We start from the raw sequence: 23,498 nt of genomic DNA on the forward strand, positions 1-23,498 counted from the left end.
TCTCTCTGCTTCTCCCGATACACTCGTTTTTAAATAATGTAGCTTTTGGACATTGCTTATGTTAGTATTGTGAACAAGTGCCATGAATAAATCTTGAAACGTAGGCCAATCTTCATATCTTCCGGAAAATGTAGGTAATTGTATTCTCGGTAGCTTAGCGAACGACGCTTGGCCCTTTAGTAACGACGTTGACATATTATTTACTTCGGTCGTTCTTTTCGATTCTAAGCATAAAAGCTGATCCGACAAATCTCCTTGTAAACAGAGAAACATTTCCTCACATGTATAATATTGTTCATTAAGAAAATATGGCAAAACTCCGCGATGCTCTTGTGGTGTACACTTCAAAAGTTCATTGTGTGTTTGTCTAAACATACTCCAATAATCCTCAATTGTTTTCAATCTTCCTTTAATATAACCTTCTGTTAACCGTTGTTTAGGGCATTTCTTAATATTAATTTGCGCCTTTTGTATCATGTTGGCTATGTCTTCTAATGTAGCCAAATATTGAGATTGTTGTGGAGTAGGTGGAGCCATTTTGAAATTTATTAACTTTAAGGTTATTTACACACCGCAAACGTAACAAAGGTTCACTATTGTTTTACGTATAATATAATAAAAAGTTAATTGTTTAGTTTTCTTGCAACAACGTATGAGATGTATATTTTTAAAACAAAAATAATGTTCAACTGTTCTTTTAAATCACACACTTACAACTTCAATTTTAAGTTTTAAGCACTAAACACTAATTATAGTTCAATCATAATAATTAAATCGTCTATAATCAACTTAAAAGGTTGTATTTTATCCGTAAATTGAAATAATAATCTTGATTATCGTCCACCACAATGTTTTTAGCACTTATTCACCAATATAATGTTATTGAGTTAAACGTATGCAATATAACTTCACTGATTTACCGGAAACAAGTTTTTATACATAGCCTATTGTATTCAACGCTCGAGTCACTTCACCGCTTCACCGGTCCATCCGGCTCGATTATCGACCATATGTTTGTTGCATTATGGTTCAATTTTGTACGATGAAGCGGGTGAATATTGATAACACGTGTTGTCTTCACAATAGTTTATTCGAGACTAAATACAAGTTTTTATACACCTTATTCTATGCATTATAAAAGTATCGAACAGCTTGAAAAGTAAATTTTTACATTATCTATACCAATATTCAAGTACAGCAGCGAGAAAACTATTCCGTATTAAAATAATTGTGTTTACTCGCAAACGAAAAAAAAAACCCGACTTCAATTAACATCGGATCATTGGAGATAATAACTCCTTAGATCTTGATCAGACTTTAATGGATCCGACAAGAAGAGGTATCACGTTAAAAAAAACGAGTGTTCTTTAGACCACACGACTGGAGTAAAACTTCTATAACTCCATCTCACTTATATCTCCCTCTCAACTTCCGTTCGCGTCGCGCGATCACACTTTTATTAACGCTCTTGTCACGCATTCACCAGCTTACTCCCCGAGTCAAGCAAAGTCCAGGCAAATTGAGAGCCTCCCTCTTTTTCGTCGTTTAGAAAGTAACATCAAAATAAGCCTTGCCAATATTGATATGTATCGAATTTGATTACATCTTCTCATACGTACTAAGTGAATTTGGGTTGTCACTTATAACACCAACCATTTCATTATCATTTTAGAGAGTTTGTTGCTATTTTCAGTTGGGATATTTTCAAGTCTTTTTTTTTTCTCTGGTATCATTTTGTTGTCATTTCATTATTTTTCATGTGTTTGGTGGAATATATTTTTTTTGTTCGATGAAATTTTAAGTCAATAGATAATTCGACAAGGTATTACTGGTAAAATAAAGTAAAAGGCAATGAGATTAGTACGATTTTGATCCAATAATCAAGTTAAAGACACATTCCTAAATAATATTCCATTATCTATACAACTAAATAAAATTGGATTGTCGGTTCGTAATATTAAAATAACCGCTTTTTACTAAATGTATAGACGGTACATATATGGATGTACATACAGACACACACACACACACACACAGACAGACAGACAGACAGACAGACACACGGCACATATACCAAAATAACATTTTTTACAATTTTTGTCTGTCTGTCTATTTGTTCTGGATAATCTCTGAATAGGCTGGGCCAATTTTGACGGGACTTTCCCTGACAGATAGCTGATATAATAAGGAGTAACTTAGGCTACTTTTATTTTAGAAATTTATTTCATTTATAACTCTGCGAACTGAACAATAACTTTTTTGTCAAATTCCATGCGGACAGAGTCGCGGACTAGTTTGTATTAAATTCATCGTCGCCAAATATCGGATGTGATAAAATGACAATAGCGATAATTCGCATGGAATCAAGAATGATCATACTGACCGGAAAAGTTTTAACTGACACAAATTAATGGATAATGAAGTTTGTTTAAAAAAAAAAGGTCAAAAATCTGTTTACAAAACAAAAGCTAATTTCATACGACTGAAAGGTAAAAATCCTATTCTTAAATTCTTTAGGGTTATCGTTATAACAACGAAACGCTGTCATTGTCTGACCATCCTAGCAAATCTAGAAAGTTTTATAACTGCTGGTCTGAAGTTAAACTATTGTAAAAAATACACACGCTGTATAGTGACAAATATTTTATGTAAAAACTTGGTTGTCTGTAAAGTTGGTTTACGGACGATAATTTAACCTGACAACGTCATAACATAACATCTCCTCGGACGCACCTAATCGAGTGGAAGAGAGATAGATGCGGCGCAAGCGTACAATGAGCGTAACGGGAAAATTGTTTAAGGTATATTTAGTATCCAAAATTGTATGAGACCACCCAGAAGACGCAGCAGCCCATACGTAAAACATTACGATCTAAGTCGATTGTAATTGAATATGAGAATAACTTATGGTGATTGAATCAAAAATCAAAAATAACTTCATTCAAATTGCGTTCAAAAGCATCCACGAATCGTCATTTTACAAATTGAAATTTTAATAATTGTTAAAATTGAACCCACCACCGGCTAGTAATGTAGATTCTGTGGATAATAACGGCCAAGAAACTCCGCGGTTACTCTTTTTAAACAAAAAATTACTGCCGTAAAATCGTAAAAAGACGCAATTATTCAAAGCGTAACTATCAACACAACGAAAACAATGTACTAATGATATTTTGTAAGGAATTTTAATTTTTGGATTTTCTCATTAACAATCAACGCCATCTAGCGATTGATACCGCCACTAGTCTATATATATATATATAAGTGAAATTTTTTTCTGTATGTCCTTCCTAGAATCGTAAACTATGCATTGTATAATGTCATGATCTTAAGCAAAGTGTTTTTAATGAGCGCACGGCGGTTTCTGAGTTGGTACGACAAAAAATAAATAAAAAAACAGCGTAACAATGCGCGCAGTGTACAGCTAGGTCGATATAAAACTGTTGGTTTGGTCATCAATTGGCATCAAGAGTAAATCGTCATTCTATTTCACAAAGACGGTGTACTCGATCTAAGTTAGTGTGAATTTGAGGGTACTTCGAATTTAAATTCAGTTTAGTAGCACTTTACGCCATCTAACGATTACTTGCGTAAATGGCCTTACTCTTTGTGCCTCTACATTAGTAAATAAGGATTATTAATCCCTGTAACTGTCGACTGTTTGAATTTAAAACTAGCTTAATAACCATCGACGCCATCTAGCGGTCAGTTTCGGTACTAGTTTGTTATTAAACTATCGTAAGTTAACGCCATCTATCGACAATAATTATAACCTCACAATATTCCACCGATCACAAATTCAACGCATGCATGTGTGTCTGTATTTGCATGTGTAGACGAGCGACGATCTCGACACCGACACGGAATTCGAACCCGTCGAAGACATGACGATGGAAACGAGGAGCCGTTGTGAGTATTGAACCTATGCTCCTTGCTTTATACCTACGTAATCCGTTGCTCTAGTGATATTTATTGTATTTTGTCTTGTGATTTGAATGTAATTAGACCACTTTATAAGTATGCTTAGTAATAATATTGTTTTTCGATGTCATTTTATATTTTTTCTGTAATCTAGAAAGAATAATATGCCTGTTTTTATATATAACTAGGTCGCCAAACAAACGTACGGCTCACCTGATGGTAAGCGATTACCGTAGCTCATAGACGCCTTCAACACCAGAAGCATCGCAAGCGCTTTGACCCTATGACCGACCCTATCCCCCAATCCCCGAGCTCTGGTCCCCTTACTCACCAACAGGAACACAATACTGCTTGAAAGCATTGTTAGCTGTGATAATCTGTAAGGTCGAGGTACTTCCCCAGCCGAGCTGCTCCAGATTACGAGCAGGATATTTCCCGCTTTATACCTCAGTTTTCATTTTATAGCTTAACTTAACCATTGCAAAGTAAAATCGTATTTAATGCTAATGAAATTATATCAAATAATATACTCGTAATAATAAAACCTTAGTTACTTGATAAAATATAAGTGACAAACATTTAATTAATGTTCAGTGAATAAATTTATTTCCAACTTTACGTAAATATCGATTATTTGACAATAATTAAATTTCTCATCTTCACATTGCTAACGAATATATCGTTTAATATTTTCAGCGAGCGCTCACACCGGCGAGCACGGCGTCGACGAGTACCCAGACATCAGTGGCATTACTAACGCTAGGGTAAGATTTATTATTATTGTACTAAAATTAGGTTCAGATAAAAAAAAGAACTTAAAGCTTGACTGTCGAAATGTGTTTTTGAAAAAAAATTGGTTTTGAGCCAATGTTTGATAAGATTCTGAGCCAATATTGCATTACAATCTGAGCCAACGTTTGTGATATGAATCTGAGCCAATGTTTGATAAGAATCTTTTTTTTAACGTGGGGAAAATCCATCATGGATACCCTCCAGCGCGGGGGTGCAGATGGGGTCGCGCTTAGCATTCGCCACCTCGCCCCGGTTGATAGGAATCTGAGCCAACGGTTGTCAGCACATCTAGGTCATCGACCCTCATAAGAGGCTATTCATAAATTAAGTTACACGTTAAGAGCCGGGGTGGAGTAAGGGGTCCACGAAGTCAAAATCAAAAACAACTCTATTCAAATAGCCTTCAAAATTACTTTCGAATCGTCATTTATAAATTAAAATTTTAAAGTAAATCAACAACCGATTCGGAATGTAAATTCTGCAGACAGAATCGTCAAGAAACTCCGCAGTTACTCTTTCGAAAAATAATATATAAACTGTGTTTTAGTACAAAATTAGTAACATGTTGCATAAAATACAGCGTCACTAAGTCCTCCACACATCTTTATCAACTGTGTAATCCTGCACCGAATAACACGCTTTATATATTAATTTCTTTTTAATAAATATTTTAAATTTATGTTGAGACAATTGCAAAATCGTTTGTAGAATTACAGTACACATGCGAATACCATAAACCGGATAACCCACCCCTTCATGACGATGTTCTGTAACTAACTGTACGTAACATTTGAGAAGCTGCATATCGAGCAAAAAAAAAAACTATTTATTATTTTGGTTATTTATTAAATTTTCGTGGTCCAATGTTAGGAGGCGATGCGTAAAATGACAGAGGAGGATAAGCGCAAGATACTCCAGCAAGTGGAGTTGTTCAGACGGGAGAAGATGACCTTCGACAACGAGGTCGCCAAGTGGGACGACGCTGGGAACGATATCATAATGTTGGCGAAGCACATGTGCATGATCATGCTCGAGATGACGGACTTTACTAGGTAAGTGTAGAGGGGGCATTATTTGTTACGGTTACCGAGAGAAATAATAAAGAATATAGCCACCCCCTCTCTTCCAGTGGGTGTCGTAAGAGGCGACTAAGGGATAACAAAGTTTCGCTACCACATTGAAACTTAAAAAGCTGACTGTTGGCGGGATAACCATCCAACTGCTGTCTTTGAAATACACAGGCCGAAGACGGGCAGCAGCGTCTTCAGTGCGACAAAGCCAGCCCTGCGGTCACCAACCCGCCTGCCCAGCGTGGTGACTATGGGCAACACACATGAGTTCACGCCGTTTTTGGCGTAAACTTATGGAAGCCTATGTCCAGCGGTGGACTGCGATAGACTGAAGTGATGACCGACAGAAATCAAATAAATGAAAATAAATGTTTCACACTAACGACTCCCAGTAAAATGTCCCCTGTGTCCGAAAACACACAATACTCAAGCACGAACGTCCAGACCACGACATACATTTGTATGGCGTATCGAAATAAAATAAGTTATTCAACACTTAAATATAAGAATTAACAACCACTCTGATGTAGTGGTGCGAGTAGTTCCTAAAACACCGACGGTTTGCGGGTTCGATTCCCGCTCGGAATGGATAATTGTATTTGTACAAATATTCCGTTCTGGTCTGGTTGTCTGTCCTTATAGGTCTGCCCACCGTGCCTCGGAGAGCACGTTATACCGTCGTGCTCGGTCATTATCATAAATACCTGATAGCGATCGTCACTCATAGTAGGGAACATATCCACCAAACCGCAGTGGAACAGCGTGGTGGGTTAAGTTATGCCCAGCAGTGGGATATTACAGGCTGAATGAGTAATGCAATCTTGTATCGTGTAACAGAGGCCGAGGTCCGCTCAAGACGACGATGGACGTTATCAACGCAGCGAAGAAGATATCCGAGGCCGGTACGAAGTTGGACAAACTGACCCGTGAAATTGCCGAGCAGGTGAGTTTCGCTGTAATCGGTTTTAAGTATTGTCTGTATCACCCGTATAGACCACAAAATATGAAGCAGCCCGGTTGGGGCAGTATCTCGACCTTACAGAAGGTCACAGCTAAATAATACTGCTTTCAAGCAGTATTGTGTTGCTGTGTGAGTAAGGTGACCAGAGCTCCTGGGGGGATTGAGGGTAGGGTCGGCAACTTGCGATGCTTCTAGTGCTACAGACTAATACAGACAGATAAGCTGCGGGTAATCGCTTACCATCAGCCGTACGCGTGTGTACCGACCTAGTTGTATAATGAATTAATTCTAGAAGATAGATGTAACACGTAAGCGTTTCCAAGAATTGTAGACTTAATCTATACTAATATTATAAAGAGGAAATGTTTGTTTGTTTGTTTGCATTGAATTGGCTCCGAAACTACTGAACCGATTTGAAAATTCTTTCACTGTTGGAAAGCTACGCTATCAGCGGGTGACATGGGCTATATTATATTTTCAAAAAAAAAATAGGGGAAACTCGTTTTGAAATTTCTGTTTAATATCCGTGCGAAGCCGGGGCGGGATGCTAGTTTGGGTATAATTTCTGGATGACCGAAAGTTAGAAGAAATTCCTAGATTGGGTTGCAATCATTCTATCATTGATGGTACTTGATGGTTGGTATGGGGTCGTCCCCTAACCCCGTACCGCTCCAGGTGATGTGGTGTATATATAGACTACGTCCCGTACACCAAAATCACGTGCATCTGTTTTTGTACAAAGTATACTAGACCATTAGACAAAAATATTTTAAAACATTAAGTGCTTGAGAAAGAAAGTACTAAAAAAATTGGAATTGGGTCGAAGTAGGATTGGATTGGATCGGGGGGAATTTCAGTTTTTTGTTTTTTGTTTTGCAATCATGTCTATTGACTCGTTTCTGGCAGTACATGTGCATGTTCGGAGGTAGGGTCGGCAACACAGTGGTGCTTGGTGTCGCAGGCATTTCTCTAGAATATGGATACTTACGTTAATATTTTTCCTCTCCAGTGTCCGGAATCCTCGACCAAGCAAGATCTACTGGCGTATCTCCAGCGTATCGCCCTCTACTGCCATCAGATCCAGATCACCAGCAAGGTCAAGGCTGACGTTCAGAATATTTCTGGAGAGCTCATCGTCAGCGGAGTGAGTATCTTATTATTTAATATTTAATCTATAATTTTATCCGCCAGCCCGCAGTGGAACAGCGTGATGGATTAAGCTCCCATCGTTCTCCTACATGGGGAAAGAGACCTATGCCCAGCAGTGGGATGTTACAGGCTGATTCGTGATCGAATTAATCTTTAATTTTTATTTATTCTTGTTCGACTAGCCCGTGGCACAGTTTGTAGTGCAGTCCAGCGGTTTTTGTGCTTGTGTGCTCCGGGGGTGTATGGGTTCGATTCCCGCCCTGAGATGTACCTATAACAGTCCAGCGTTACCTATATATAACACGAGCATTAAGCTGCTTACTTTAAGACCGTGTGTGTCTGTTAGAGGATATGTATTGATTTTGAATCTTTCAGCTCGACAGCGCCACGTCTCTCATCCAAGCGGCTAAGAACCTGATGAACGCCGTAGTTCTGACAGTGAAGGCTTCATACGTCGCCTCCACGAAGTACACCAGACAGGGAACTATAGCGGTAAGCTTAATACTTATTTTATTTTAAATTAACAAGTTAAAAAAAAATAACAGTTCACACTCATCGGCCCCCAGTAGGATTTCCTGTGAAAAACGCCCAGCCTATGACAAACATCGATTGAATAGGGGATCGAACCCGCGACCGTCAGCGCTACAGACAGTACTGTGACCGCTGCGCCAACGCGTTGTCAAAATAAACTCCTACTAGGAATCATTCCTGTGGGAAATCACCAGCATTCGAATATAAAAAGATACATCAAAATCGGTATACACATTAAAAAGTTTTGAGGTAACACACACAAGAGCAGTTACAAAATAATACATAAACCGGGTCCGTAGACACAATACACAAGCAGAAACGTCCGGGTCGCGGCAAATGTCTGTATAGTCGCTACTAATGTATGCCTTGCGCGGAAATCGAATCCGCGACCGTCAGTGCAACAGCAAGTACTCTGATAAAAAGACAAGACAAGACTCGTAACATTTGAATGGCCTTACGTCTAAAATCTCATATCTTTCAACCATATAATACTAAAAAGCCAATTTTGGGCATAAACCGTTTTGGTTTTTTTTTTTATTATTTTATAAATAAATGAATGCCATACTCTCAACGGCCCCAAGTAAGATATAATCCTGTGTTTTGTATCCGAAATTACATTTGAATTTAATTTTATTCAATCTATCAACCTTTGGATCATTCGAAAAAATTTCATGTAAAAAATATCATGACATGATATTGCCAAGTTTTTATGACATTCCTTTGTCGAAATGTGCATATATAAAATTTATTTTTTGACTATTAATTTTTGATAATTTTAATTTTTTGAAATGTAAAAAAATATATTTATATTAATTTAAATATATAGCATGGAGTACATAAGACTAAGCTTTAGCTTAAGTTGAGCTTTGAGCGCGGAAATGGCAGAGCTTTATAAAGTATGAAATGAGAGAAATGGCTTATTATATTTATATTGGACTTTCTAAGATATACGTTACATTACTTTTAAGGAAATTAGCGAAAAAGGTCACTTGAATTTTTTTTTTAATAATCTGAAAAGAGTTGTTAAAATCGTTTTTTTATAAATTAATTTAGACTCCATTTTGTTTTTTAAAATTTTTCCAAATTGATGTTTTTTTTTTCTAATAATCGTATAAATTAATACAAAATGCGTTCTGTTTTCTTGCGGGCAGAATAATTATGTAAGTTGATTGGAAATTTAAAAATAAATGTTTATATATATATATATATATATATCGCTGGCCCCGGGCAATAAAGCGGTATACGCCGGTTACACCCTTTTTAATGTTATTTAATTTTTGGCTTCTCTGAGTATCAATCTATCACTCTTATTTTTTTCAGTTTTTTTTCTTAATATTTCGTTAGAATAAATGACAATAACCGTTATATTGCATGGATAATTCTCTTACGACTAAGCTATGTATTATTGCATTACTCTAAGAAAAATAGCACAAAAAACCGGTGAACATTTTCTTTACAGTAATTGTTAATGATCTTGCAATTAAAATAGTATCATCTATGAATTGTATTATACATTTTTTTAATTATTTCATTAAAAGATTATACGATTTGTTTTTAAAAAATTATTTTTAAAAGCTTAAATTGGTAAAAAAAATAGCTTTCATTTGACATATTGAACGTCTGTTTTGGATCACTGTACACTGCACTATAAACAAATTAGCTTCTTTTATTTCTCCTGTAAAATTTGATTTTTGATATTACCGCTTTATTGCCCGGGGACAGCGATATATATATACATATTTGTGCATGTTGTTGCATGTTCATAGATGCACGTCTAGTCCACTTGTAATTGTGTACTGTTGAGCTTTAGCGATCTAATTTTTGAGTCAACTTTAATTGTCTATTGTTAATATTATAAAGCTGAAGAGTGTTTGAACGCCCTAATCTCAACTATTGGCACCAATTTAAACATTGTTTTTGCGCTGGATTGGCGTTTACCAAGGATGGCTATAGGCTTTATAATGTTATAGGACGTTGTTCTTTGATATGTTTACTGATGTGACAACGTGTAATAAATCGATGAACGCCGGCTGCATGCACGAAAAAAAGGGTGACTCATTGTCCCGTTACGCTCATTGTACGCTTGCGCTGCATCTATCTCTCTTCCACTCGATTGGCCTGTACGTCCGAGATGTTTTGTTATGACGTTGTCACGTTAAACTATAGTCCGTAGACCAACTTTACAGACAACCAATTTTTTTTTTATATATCTATTTTGATCTGTTTTGGTATTAAAATAATGTTTCAATCAATTTTTACTTTTACTGACTTGTCTTTAACTTTGTCTCTGTATCTTTTATATATTTATATTTTACTGAAGTAAAACTTCTTTACGCTTGTTAGACTGGTGAGCTGGTGTGTGCGTGACGAGAGCGTTACGAAAAGTGTGATCGGTCGAGGCGAACGGAAGTTGAGAGGGTGATAGCAGTTAGATGGAACTAAAGAGGTTTTACTTCAGTAGTTTGGTCTAAGATCACTGTGTGGACACTTTTACATATATTATATAATATGTAATGTGTTGCTTATTAATTCTGTAAAGAGAAAAACATATTGAAAGCTATTGCTTCAAATACTGTTTCTTTTCAGAATCAAAAATAACTTTATTCAAAATGGCTTCAAAAGCACGTTCAAATCGTCATTTTACAAATTAACATTTTAATTATTTTTAAAAGTGAAGCTACCGCCGATTCGGAATTTAGATTCTGCAGAGAAGAATCGGCAAGAAACACCGCAGTTACTCCTTTGGAAATAATATATAAACTGTGTTTTAGTACAAATTAGTAATATCTTGCATGAAATACAGCGTCACTAACTCCACACATCTTTATCAACTATGTAATCCTGCACCGAATATAACATATTTAAAAATATTTATTTATTTCAATTCCAGTCACCGATCGTAGTATGGCGTATGAAGGCCCCCGAGAAAAAGCCCTTGATTCGTCCCGAGAAGCCCGAGGAAGTAAGGGCTAAAGTACGTAGAGGCAGTCAAAAGAAACAGCCGAGCCCCATACACGCTCTGGCCGAGTTCCAGAGCCCCGCGGAGAGTGTATAGTAAGTTTTATTCAGATGTAACATATTACGGTAGTTATCGATTAAAAAAAACCTAGTTTAAATTAGTTTTACCGGTTCGCCAATCGTTTTTGCTACCTTTTACCACTTTGCCAATCCTGCCAATAGTTGGCGAAATCACAATATATTTTTTTTCGAGCAGGTTTTAAAAGCACTTGAATCTTCATTTTATCAACGTAATTTTATAATTTATTTCTAAATGTTAAAAAGAGTATCAAATAAATATTTAAAGTGTTAGCAACGTCTAGGTTTTCCTGTGTCTTTACATGATATCCGGTCTTCAAACTGAAAATTTCAGGTAGCTGGATAACATTGTACATTAACTAAGTTTTAAATGAGTTTTAATTGTTTGTTGATTTTGCCACGACTTTTGTTACTTATTTACAAATAACGAATTTCATTAAGTTCGTTTAGTTATGACAATATAGAGTTAACTAGCCCATTGGCGCAGTTTGTAGTGGCCCTGCTTTGTGTTCCGCAGGTTGCGGGTTTGATTCCCGTCCGAGTCTGGCTGTATCTTCTGCTGTATATTTATTATTTCTAGCTATATTTATAAAAAAAAAAACGTATCTATACTACTATTCCCATACTTTACCTTAGGAACAAACGACCATGTCTGTATGTTATGAGATATTTATTTATTTATTTATTTATAAATAATTTCATTTCATTTCGTAACATTTTTTTCTTCTTTCAGATGGAGCTCGATCTTCACTTAATTATTTAATTATAAAAATAATTTGATTCCCTTTTAGTACTAAATTTTACACAGTCGTCAATATTTGCCAATCGTTGGCAATGTCATGAAAAGTGCTTGTCATTGGCAAGATCATGTAGTACAATTGGCAAGGTTTTTATTACAAAAAAAATTGTTATGTTAATAAATATAAATAAATACATTTTTTTTAATAAAAACAAAGAACATATACGCTCAGTTTATTTCAAAATTGATTTTTTTTTAAGTTTTGCTCAGTACGTAATTTTTTTTATTTACATTGTTTGATAACTGTAAAAGTGTGATTTAGAAATTTCTAAAATAACAAAAAAAAAAGTATTAAGCTTATATTTAGCGTTAAAAGACTTATTTTTTAAGGTTTTATTTTGACTTTTACTATTATATGAGATTATTATAATAAATATATCTAAGAAATTATTTTGTAACTCCTTGACTCTTTAATTATTTTAAAATTCTGTGACTGTTTTACCAGTTCTGGGTAACGCTATGCTTATGATATTTTGAACCATCAAATTCCAGTAAACTTACGAGATATTTCTATTTGCTTATGTGAATATATATCCGTCAACTCGCATTGGAGCAGCGTGGTGGATTAAGCTCTGATCCTTCTCCTACACGGGGAAAGACGCCTATGCCCAGTTGTGGGATATTACAGGCTGAAGCGTAATGTAAATCTAAGGGTTGTGGTTTATCAATTGAGGAGAATCAGGTCCTAATGGCGTATACTAATCTCCCGTTAAGGCCTATCTGCAACTTATTGTGCAGAATAAGTGATTTTTGGATAAATCAACAACCGGTGAAACTGTATTGTTTATTTTTACAGTCGTGCGTCGTTAAAATCGTATTATAAATGATATCATGCATCAGAAAAAATATTGTTTTTTTATAAAGAAACATTTATAGCACGGTCTTATACACAGGTCATGCAACGACAGTCAGCTTAACGCTTTGCGATTTTCCTTTCAATTTACGCCCGTGAGAGGCATAATGATTGATTGTGTTTTAAAATATTACCATCACCACCGCACCACGTCACCGCAGACATCGATAGCAGTGACGTTCAGCGGCGTTGACGCTAACGAAAAGTTATGACTCTATCGTACTAATCTGACACCATCGAAATTGGGCTCTGTTGCAAGACCGGTATATAAGACCACGAATTATACCAATTTTGACATGACATAATTATGGCAGCTATATCAATGTGTAGCGTATTTATTATATTTTATAAGTAGTATTAATAATTTTTAGTAATTATATTCGAGTGAAGTCTAACCGACACGCTAGTACGATATTTTATAAATTACCAATCGAAATCGTATTTGAATGAAATTTCGAACATGTGTCTCAAACTCTCAACTTTGTTCAACTTAAAATATAGGCTATATTTTATTTCGTTTAATGACCGCGATATTTTTATTGCGAAATTAAAAAAGATGCCGGTACGAAGATCGCCAGGTCAGCAGTGACGTAGCGAGCTTAACTCGCGCCTGGCGCACAATACCTTTTTTTATCCATCCGAAAACCATATAATATGTCAGCATTTTTTTTTTGTTTTGCGGGCCATTTGGCCCCCCTTTGTGAGTAGCGCCCGGGACATAATGCCCCCATGCCCCCCTCCCTCGCTACGCCACTGATCGACACACTAGTACGCTATTATATAAACTGCCAATCGAAATTATATTTTAATGTAACGTCGCACATATGTGTAACTTTTTCCAACAATAATAATATAGGCTATATTTTATTTCGTTTAATGACCGTAATATTTTTATTTGGAAATCAAAAAATTTATCGGTCGCCAGGTCAGCTTGTGTCTATATGTATACATACATAGTTACCCCGGAGAACTGCCTTCTTAATCAAAATCGCTCCGTAGTTTCGCATACGGCGATTAATTATTTATATAGGATTGTCTACTTATAAAATATCGTATTCTAGTTAAAATAACAATGATTATTATATTCGTTATGATAATATAGCCAAAGTGTCTAATTTATAGAATTACAAAATAATCTAATATTAACATTTTATACCCGTTTTGTAATATTATTAAATCTTTAAATTTTAAACGAATTTATTTTTTTCGGACGTCTGTACCGCGTTCTTCGCGCGTTAAATTTTGACAGTTGCATTTTTTACTCGTCTGTAGCGTGAACCGTCTGTGGTCATATTAAAATGTTAAATGAATTTCTATTCACTCAATATATAATAATTAAGTATAATATCAATCAATCTTGTAACTCGTAAGTAGTTTATAAATTAAAGCTTATTTGTTCGTTTAAAATTTAAAGGTCTTTATTAATAAATTTAAAAAATAAACAATCTTGTTTTTTTTCACATTTTATAACAGATTAAAAATAAAAATGTCAATTTTTTTTTCGAAGGCTGGTTGTGTTTTAAGTATAATTAAGCCAACTTCTATATTCAGAGTGCCTAGTGCGAGTTTTATTCACAGAAACATGACAGAAACGCGTTTATACGTGAAGATTATTTTGCATGGGAATTTAAACAGTGCAGCCTAGACGATAAAGAATAGTATACGATACAATCGATACAGAGTCATCTAGCGGCAAACGCGAGAACTAGGTTGAAATCCCGAATTTCCCATACATAATGAAGTTAAAGTTTACGCCCGTCATTGCGAGACGGATTAAACAAAACTCGCACTAGGCACTCAGATCGTGTTCGAACGGTTCGTACATAAAACGAATCGTTTCGGATAACTCGGTTTTAGGTAATATTTAGATCGTAGGAACGTATAAGTATTAAATAATTGACTATAAAGGTATAAATTTGGAATGTTCTTGTAGATCTTTTCAGGTTTATAATATAATAAAAAAAATATATATATATCCGTACTTACTGCATACATTTTTAATTGTGTATTAAAAAAAAAAAAGATAATTCCGCCATCAATAGGTACCTAAAATAGTTATTTTTTCAATCTTTTTATTGTTGGGTTTTTTTTTTTTTTTTTTTTTGAAATACGTACTTGCTGACGAGAACAATTTTATAAACAATTTATTCATAATTTATTATAATATAAATTATTCTTTCTACTGGAAAGAAATCTTCTAATGCATCAATATTCTAATTAAAGTTTTAGTTGATATCAGCGGAACTTTTTGACTGTATTCGGAATTGTTTTACACAATTTTTTTTTTCTTTTCAGTTTTTATATAAGAACTTAGTATGTAAATGTATTAACGACTAATAATATAATTTTAAATTTTCATACTTTATTATTATTATTTAATTTAAGTACGTGGTTGCGTGACTGGCAGCTCAACAAATATATGGCAGCCGTTACTTCTTTGTAATTTATAATTTTGAATCAAAAAATTGTTTAAATTTGTTTTTAAATCATTGCCATAATGTTTTTAATGCATTTATTTAAAATGTGTTCAGAAAATATTCATGATTTTTTTTTCTATCGAAGTTTTGATGTATTTGTAATTTTGGTACTTAGAAATGTTTTCGTCAAAATCTCGCTTCAATATGATAATATAGAATGTAATGAAATTTTTGTAGACATTTTCAATTTTCTAATAACGTTTGAACGATAGTATTGTCGTAACAATAAAATGTATACTCAATGATTTTTTTTTTTTTTTTTTATCTGTTAACTATCCAGCCTGTAACATCCTATTGCTGGGCATAGGCCTTTTTGCCCATGTAGGAGAAAGATAAAAGTGTTGGTGATAATATTCCTTAACATGCTCTCCAGGGCACGGTAGGGAAACCCACAAGGATATCCAAACGAAAGAAATACTTGTACAATACGCCAACGGCACAAATAACACTACACCAGAGTGGTCGTCATCGATTTCATAATAATGTACCTTGAAGTAATAACAAAAAACCATTTTACGTTATTAAAAAATGTAACAAAAATTAATTCAAAGCCATTTTTAATTACAAAGTTAACTTTTACTAAGAAAAGAGAACTTTCTCCAACTACACATTCTGAGGTACCACGGGCGTAGCCAGGTTTTAGTATCGTGGGGGGTTCAAGAAAATGAAACGACCAAAAGTACATAAAATAAACCTTATATTCGTAAGAAAATTGAGATTTGGGGGGGTGGGAGTCCTTTTTTGAGCAGTGGGACAGTATCTAAGACTATATATAAAAAATTACGTTGTGTTATATACCCACGCATTACGGAATTAATCTTCTGTTCTTATTTTTAAATATATCCTCTACTTCATTCTGTCTTTATTTTAATTTTATGAATCTTAATATCTTAACTTTTCGGGGGGGTTTGAACCCCGTACTGTCCAATTATTATTAAAATATACTTTACATATAGGTTAAAATAAAATAAAAACTATTTTTTTTATTATTTTATTTACATTTTTAATTAAGTTTCAACTTTAATACATTCGGTTAAGACTTAAAAGGTAACAACAATAATGAGTCGACATAACGTTCACGCATCTATTACTGAGTTTATACTTTGCAATATTCCGAAACGAAAATGAGAAAATGGAAATTAATTGTGGAATTTTATTTTTAACTTTAGACATTGATTTACTAGTGTAATTTTAAGTGCTTTTGCTTCTCTTGTAGGCTTTAAAATATCATGTTGTGACTCAAATAATCCCTTTAATCGACCCATGTTACAAGTATCATTATTACTTACTTTTTAGTATAATAATATTATTTTAGAGTTAAAGTTGGATAAAAAAATTGATTATTTGGTAATTCAGAACATTTATGCCCGATCCACATTACAGTGATGATCTCAGTTCGTTCTTCGATCTGACTGGAGTGTGATTTGATCGGGACTTGACTGTCAGGGATAACGTAAATACACTCATTGTTTCTTGTTTAACAATATTTCTAAATAAAAATTATAATGTATTTAGGTAATTATGTTCAACCGTGGAGTGTAATTTATGGGGTTGGGGGGAAAAGGGGGGGTTGGGGGGAGGAGGGGGGTTGGGGGGGAGGAGGGTGGGTTTTCACCCCCCGGCAAACTATTTTGTTGGTTGTACATGATATCCTGTATTTATTTATAATTACTCATCATAACAAGAATATCAAAACAACTACAATAAAAAAAAATTCAAAAAATCAATTAACGGAATATTGCAAAGTGTCAAAGAACTGCAAATAATTTTAATTAACTCTAATCTTTTTACTGACGTGTTCGCTATCATTTGCAACATCTTCCAAATCTCTCTTTGCGGAATCCCTCTTCAGATTTCCATTTATATCTTCTCTATTTGCACTTTTCTTCCCTTTGCCTTTATCTTTGCTTGTGTAGTATTCGTTGATTTTGTGACTGTCGTCTCCTGTCAACGGTTCTAATTCTAACGTCTCGTCGAGTTCCTTGTTGATCGGTTTGTCTGTTTGTGAATCTTCATCGTCTGATTCTATTGTGTTATGTTTTGGCTTTGATTTTGAACTGCTCGCTGGAATTTAAGATTACACGAATGGATTTAATTTAAAAAAAAATGTGTGTGTACTTATGTACGCATGTAAGAAGTTATACTTCAGGTAGCTAACTTCAGGGTGTAGGTTTTTTTTCGTGCGTGTAAGAAGTATAACTTCGTTTCGTGTAAGAAGTATAACTTCAAAAATATAAAGATCTCAAAGTCTAATTTACGGAGATTTTAGAATAAAATGCTGGTGAAAGGGTCGTTGAGTCAGCTTATTGATGCTTTTCAGTCTGCAACTTTGTAAGTGCCAGTACAGGACATTAAATTTATATTGCGAAATTATAGTAAAACACGCTGATTTAGTTTTTATATTACAATACATACGAAAGATACTTTCGTGATACTTATTTAATGTAACTTTATAATCTATAATGTAACTTTGAACTCTGAACAACTCGTGGCAAACTAATGAAAAGTAAAAATTGTAGAATTCTTGGGAGGAAAATCGCTTCTCCTTAATACAGATAGCTCAGCTAGCTAGGAGAAGTAGAGATCATAATAGTAATTGCTTTCAAATTACACCTAGAAACTGATTGTTCCTTTTTTGTCACTTGTTACTTGAATATGTTGTGTAAATACGGAAATAAATAAATAAATATTTCAATAACTAAATTATTTAGTCATTGAATTCAGATAACTGGCCAGTTTTGAGAACGATCAACTTTTGCACAGTCACTAGTACCGAAGGGTAATAACTCGTGAACAAGGCAGAGGCATTACTTTAAATCTCATTAGATTACAATAAGACAAGATTAGGACTACAGTTAATAGTTGACTATTGTTAGTAGTTAGTTATTAGCCATCCATAAATTACGTCACACTTGTGTACGTAAGTGGGGGTAGGCGATGTGTGTCATTGTGTGACAAGGGGCGAGGGGTCCAAAATTATGTGATATCACATTTCTAAATATGTCTAATTGTTACTTAAATGGAAATGATGTTTTTAACCGACTTCAAAAAAAGGAAGAGGTTACTCAATTCGACCGTATATATATATTCTATGTTCGGGGATAACTCTGTCATTTATGAACCGATTTTGATAATTCTTTTTTGTTGGAAAGGAGATATCCCTAGTTTAGTACCATGATAAGGAAACCAGGATCTGATGATGGGATCTCAGAGAAATCGAGGGAAACTCTCGAAAAGCCGCATAGCTTTTTACTGGTCGTACCGATTTTGATGATTTTTAATTTAATCGAAAGCCGGTGATCATGTGGTTACATTTAAATTTCATCGAGATCTGATCACAACTTTTAGAGTAATCTTTGATAATGCGTATTTACTTGAGTATTTTTCGTTCACCTACGTTGTATTATTTGTCGATATAATTGAAGTCGGTTTTTCTTCGTTTGTCTGCAAACAACTGTTATTTAATAAATAAATATTTATAGGTGTTAAGTTGCAAAATATGTGACGTCACACCAAGTAGGGGTAGTACCTCGACCTTACAGAAGATCACAGATAAATAATACTGTTTTCAAGCAGTATTGTGTTCCTGTTGGTGAGTAAGGTGACCAGAGCTCCTGGTGGGATTGGGGATTGGGTCGGCAACGCGCTTGCGATGCTTCTGGTGTTGCAGACGTCTATAAGCTACGGTAATCGCTTACCATCAGGTGAGCCGTACGCTTGTTTGCCGACCTAGTGACATAAAAAAGGGGGAATATTTTTCAACATTACGCCAGACGTCAGACCTGACACGCTGTTTATAGATGTTATCGTCACTTTATAAACCTCTTACCGCCAGCTTCCGTGTCATCGTCGCTATCATCGGATTGTGGATTTTGGTTAGATAAAAAGAAATTCGTTATTGGTTTCTGCCATTTGGGAGTCTCTCGCGGACACACCGGGTTACCTCCGGAGTAGTTCCGAGATGATTTTTCTCCGCTACCTGGAATAATAATGTTTTATCTATTTCATCTTAATCTTAATATATATAAATCTCGTGTCACAATGTTTGTCCTCAATGGACTCCTAAACTACTTAACCGATTTTAGTCAAATTTGCACACCGTGTGCAGTTTGATCCAACTTAAAAGATAGGCTATATTTTATTTTGATATATTATGATATTTGATATATTTGATATATTTGATTATTATTATATTTCAGAAAAAAATAAGGTGATACGAAGTTCGCCAGGCCAGCTAGTTTTATTATATAGACGAAAAAAGTGTATAGGGCGAGTGTGGATGGAAGGGTTGGAAGGGGTAGACCTAGGCGGAAGTACCGAGACCAAATAAGGGACGTCTTGAAGAAAGGCCAGGTCAAGAGTACCCTAAACCTAAGAGCATGTATGAAGGGAATAATGAAAGTGGACGAAGCGAAAGAAGTATGTAAGGATCGTAGCAAGTGGAAAGTGGTCTCTGCCTACCCCTATGGGAAAGAGGGGTGATTATATGTATGTATGTATGTATGTATTTTATTTAGAGTGTTTATTAAAAATTCGGTGCAGGATTACATAGTTGATATATATATATATGTGTGGACTTAGTGACGCTGTACTTCATACAAGATATTAATAATTTTATACATTATTTTCAAAAGAGTAACTGCAGAATTTCTTGCCGATTCTGCTCTGCAGAATCTACATTACGAATCGGTTATAGCTTCACTTTTAAAAATAATAATCACTTATATTTTTTCCCTATCTGGAGAACTGCGGCCCGGACCAGACCCTATTCTTCACTCGACTAATGGGCTTATTGTGTGTTGTGTTCCTATAGTGAGTAAGGTGATCAGAGCTGCTGTCGGTATAAGCTAGGGGCTTTTGGTGTTGGAGGAGTCTATAAGCTATGGTAATCGCTTACCATCAGGTGAGCCGTGCGCTTATTTGCCAACCTAGTTGTATGAAAAAAAAATTTACTAAAACAATAAAAATGATAGTTGATATCTGAGTATATCCAATCCCACTTGTGCGGGATTGATTCCCACGTGATACATGTATTTATTTATATATGTATAATTTGTAGGTATTGTCCAATAAAAAAATATGCATCTATAACAGTGGGCTGTTACCTATAACACAAGCTTATTGCTTACCATAGGAACAGACAATTGTGTGTGTGTGTTGTAGATATTTATGATTATTATTTAAATGTTAATTAAAAGAAGTACCTGAGGAAACTGTGCTACTTGGAGGCGGAGCTGCGCTGCATCTCGCCTTGCTACTCTTACCAGAAGAGACTGCACACAAACAAACAAAATTCAATAACTGTATTAAATATTAAAAAGAATAATAATATCATTATCATCATTACAGCCTATACAGTCCACTGCTGGACATAGGCCATGTGTATTGCCCATAGTCACTACGCTGGGCAGGCGGGTTGGTGACCGCAGGGCTGGCTTTGTCGCACCAAAGAGGCTACTGCCCGTCGTCGGCCTGTGTATTTCAAAGCCAGCAGTTGGATGGTTATCCCGCCATCGGTCGGCTTTGTAAGTTCCAAGGTGGTAGCGGAACTGTGTAATCCCTTATTCGCCTCTTACGACACCCACGGGAAGAGAGGGGATGGCTATATTCTTTAGTACCGTAGCCACACAGTACAACAAATAATAACACATAAAAATCTCGTGACACTGTTTATTACTGAACACCTCCGTGAGGGCTAAAAAATATATATGTATGTATATTTGGTAGGTCTGAGAATAGGTAGTGCGCTGTTCCTTAAGGCCCACGGAAGGTTTTAATACAAAAAAAAAATTACTATTAACTTTTGACAGAACGAATTTAGTGCAGGCAGCTAGTTTAATTATAAAAAGATAAGCGACAAATATTAATATTATGATATATGAAAGAATTTAGTCAGTATTGTTAAATCTAGTTTGTCTGGAACAAAATTTGTTTATTTATTTATTGATAAGTCAACACCAACAAGTAGTACAACAACAAATACAAAATAAACATCGGTATCAAGATAATTGTCTACTTTTTTTTATTTACATTTTTTTACTGTTTTTCTTAATGTGATAGTTTTTTTTTTGTAGTCTATATTACTGGTCTTGTAATTTTTTTTCTATATGTACTTATTTATTGTAATTATTACTAATTCTATTTAACTGTGCTTTTTGTGTAAAAACTGTCTGCGTTTTGAGTGATGCTCCAAATAAACGTGTTTCTTTCTTTCCTTCTTTTTTTCTATTATTTACAGGTGTCCTTAAGTTACTAAGAATATCGGCAACATCGAAATAAGACAAATTAAAATTGTCCATTTAGCATACAGTAATGCATATTTGAGATTAAATTCAGAACTTATTATCAAAAACTAAATTATGACAAGTAAATTTAAAAAAAAACACGTCAAAAACATTAAGAAAAATATAGTAAAAGTGAGCATCAACGGAATTTAGAACGGAACTTACAATATTAAAAACGTAAAATAAACTTATTAAACAACCGACCATGTAACAAACAATAACAATTCAAAATAGACATCAATATAAATATACAAAACAAAAATGTTTTGAAATAGCCGTAATTCTACCTACACTATCTTTAATTCTTCTTTAATCTTTAAGCTTTGATAATAATATATTTCTGAAAACTCCCACTGTATTACTTGTTGGTTACGTATAAAAAAATAAAAAAATTGTACCTTAGTACAACTATGGACATCAAAATTAATGAAACGAAAATGCGTAACGGACGGATAAATTATTATACCTTTAGCCCCTACAGATGCTTTAGTCCGAGCCATTGTTTATACTTCGTATTTATATGACATTTATTGGTAATTTGTTTGTAGAAGCAACTAAATTGTTAGTTTGTAACTTTATTTAACAAAATAGTAAATGTCAGATTGGTGGCGCGAAATTAAACAAACTTTTTGAAACTGTCAGACTCAAAACTCAAAACATCTCTTTTTTTAATTTATTTAGAGCTGGATTCGAGACTTTTGCTCTAACTCAGAACAGCCGTCATCAAGTTTACGGTATTGCCACAACTCTCTTATTACTTATTGTGCTAAAATAAAAATAAATGGATAAAAAACAGCAGTCGACAAAATGAAGTGGACAACAGGACGAAATAATAATTCTGTTTGCTGGCAAACGAAAAAAAAACTGACTTTAATTACATCGACAAGTAATACAACGTAGATCGACGAAAAAAGCGTCAAGTAAAAACGCATTATTAGATGTAACTCGAAAAGTTATTGATCTCAAATAAATTTCAATGAGACCAAATGACACACACCACCTTTCGATTAAAAATGTTTTTGTCGAAATCGGTCCATCCAGTCAAAAGTTCTGATGTTACATACATAAAAAAAAACAGTCGAATTGAGAACCGTCGTCTTTTTTGGAAGTCGGTTAAAAAGATGAATTTGGTATTAAATTATTCATAAATAATATAAAACTAAATTTTAAAAATAAAGAAAAATATATCAACTTTTTAACTACAATAAATGTTTATTATTATTAACAATTTTATTTATACAAAATATTAGTTTTAGTTTCGATGCTAAGTCGTATTATATACATGAGGACAAAAATATATATCCAACCGAAAAAATGGTGTTTAAAATTGTGTTTGACCACTGTTGGGCAGAACAAAAGTTTCAAATTGCCTATGTGAACTTTCTACTAAATTGGGCAATAAAATTTGACTAAAATCAGTCCAGTTATAAGTTTGATATTTAAATTTGTTTTATTACAATAATGATATGATGATATTTTTGTACCACGCTTTTATTAGCTTGGGTTGTATGTATGTACATACGTAATGGAATCTTTGAGCATAATTTTCACTAATTTCCAGAAATTTGATTAATTTGAAACTTTGCACACGTATCAAGAACCGATGAGAATGCAATAATTCAATA

General features: G+C 34.4%; 2 protein-coding genes and 1 long non-coding RNA gene across 3 annotated transcripts in view; 1 reads left to right on the forward strand and 2 right to left on the reverse strand.

Moving 5' to 3' along the window:
- Window positions 1-12,405, forward strand: part of LOC123665871 (catenin alpha) — an 80,585-nt gene extending 68,180 nt beyond the window's left edge. Inside the window, exons 16-23 of the mRNA XM_045600104.1 lie at window positions 3,837-3,909; window positions 4,618-4,685; window positions 5,584-5,765; window positions 6,621-6,726; window positions 7,754-7,888; window positions 8,269-8,385; window positions 11,315-11,478; window positions 12,194-12,405. Of these exons, the coding sequence (XP_045456060.1) occupies window positions 3,837-3,909; window positions 4,618-4,685; window positions 5,584-5,765; window positions 6,621-6,726; window positions 7,754-7,888; window positions 8,269-8,385; window positions 11,315-11,478; window position 12,194 (846 nt within the window). The 3' untranslated portion in view covers window positions 12,195-12,405. The remainder of the gene's footprint in view (window positions 1-3,836; window positions 3,910-4,617; window positions 4,686-5,583; window positions 5,766-6,620; window positions 6,727-7,753; window positions 7,889-8,268; window positions 8,386-11,314; window positions 11,479-12,193) is intronic.
- Window positions 1,072-2,616, reverse strand: LOC123665873. Its single transcript, XR_006745116.1, has 3 exons — window positions 2,606-2,616; window positions 1,616-1,618; window positions 1,072-1,151 (listed from the first exon to the last, which is right to left on the reverse strand). It is a non-coding gene; the product is annotated as an uncharacterized LOC123665873 (long non-coding RNA).
- Window positions 12,406-17,223: 4,818 nt separating the features above from the next.
- LOC123666125 (PCNA-associated factor-like) lies at window positions 17,224-22,373 on the reverse strand. The gene is made up of 4 exons (XM_045600332.1): window positions 22,340-22,373; window positions 20,794-20,862; window positions 19,419-19,568; window positions 17,224-17,653 (listed from the first exon to the last, which is right to left on the reverse strand). The coding sequence occupies exons 1-4, from the start codon at window positions 22,371-22,373 to the stop codon at window positions 17,358-17,360; spliced, it is 549 nt and encodes a 182-aa protein (XP_045456288.1). The 3' UTR covers window positions 17,224-17,357.
- Window positions 22,374-23,498: the final 1,125 nt, after the last annotated feature.

The sequence above is a fragment of the Melitaea cinxia genome, chromosome 25 (genome assembly GCF_905220565.1).
Source record: "Melitaea cinxia chromosome 25, ilMelCinx1.1, whole genome shotgun sequence".
Taxonomy (NCBI): domain Eukaryota; kingdom Metazoa; phylum Arthropoda; class Insecta; order Lepidoptera; family Nymphalidae; genus Melitaea; species Melitaea cinxia.

What these genes read in the sequence shown, in the direction of transcription:
- LOC123666125 (XM_045600332.1), bottom strand. Translation starts at nt 22,373, where the DNA reads ATGGCTCGGACTAAAGCATCTGTAGGGGCTAAAG. An exon ending in AAGTAGCACAGTTTCCTCAG is followed by an intron (nt 19,569 to 20,793) that starts GTACTTCTTTTA and finishes TTATTATTCCAG; the next exon opens with GTAGCGGAGAAAAATCATCT. An exon ending in CGATGACACGGAAGCTGGCG is followed by an intron (nt 17,654 to 19,418) that starts GTAAGAGGTTTA and finishes CTTAAATTCCAG; the next exon opens with CGAGCAGTTCAAAATCAAAG.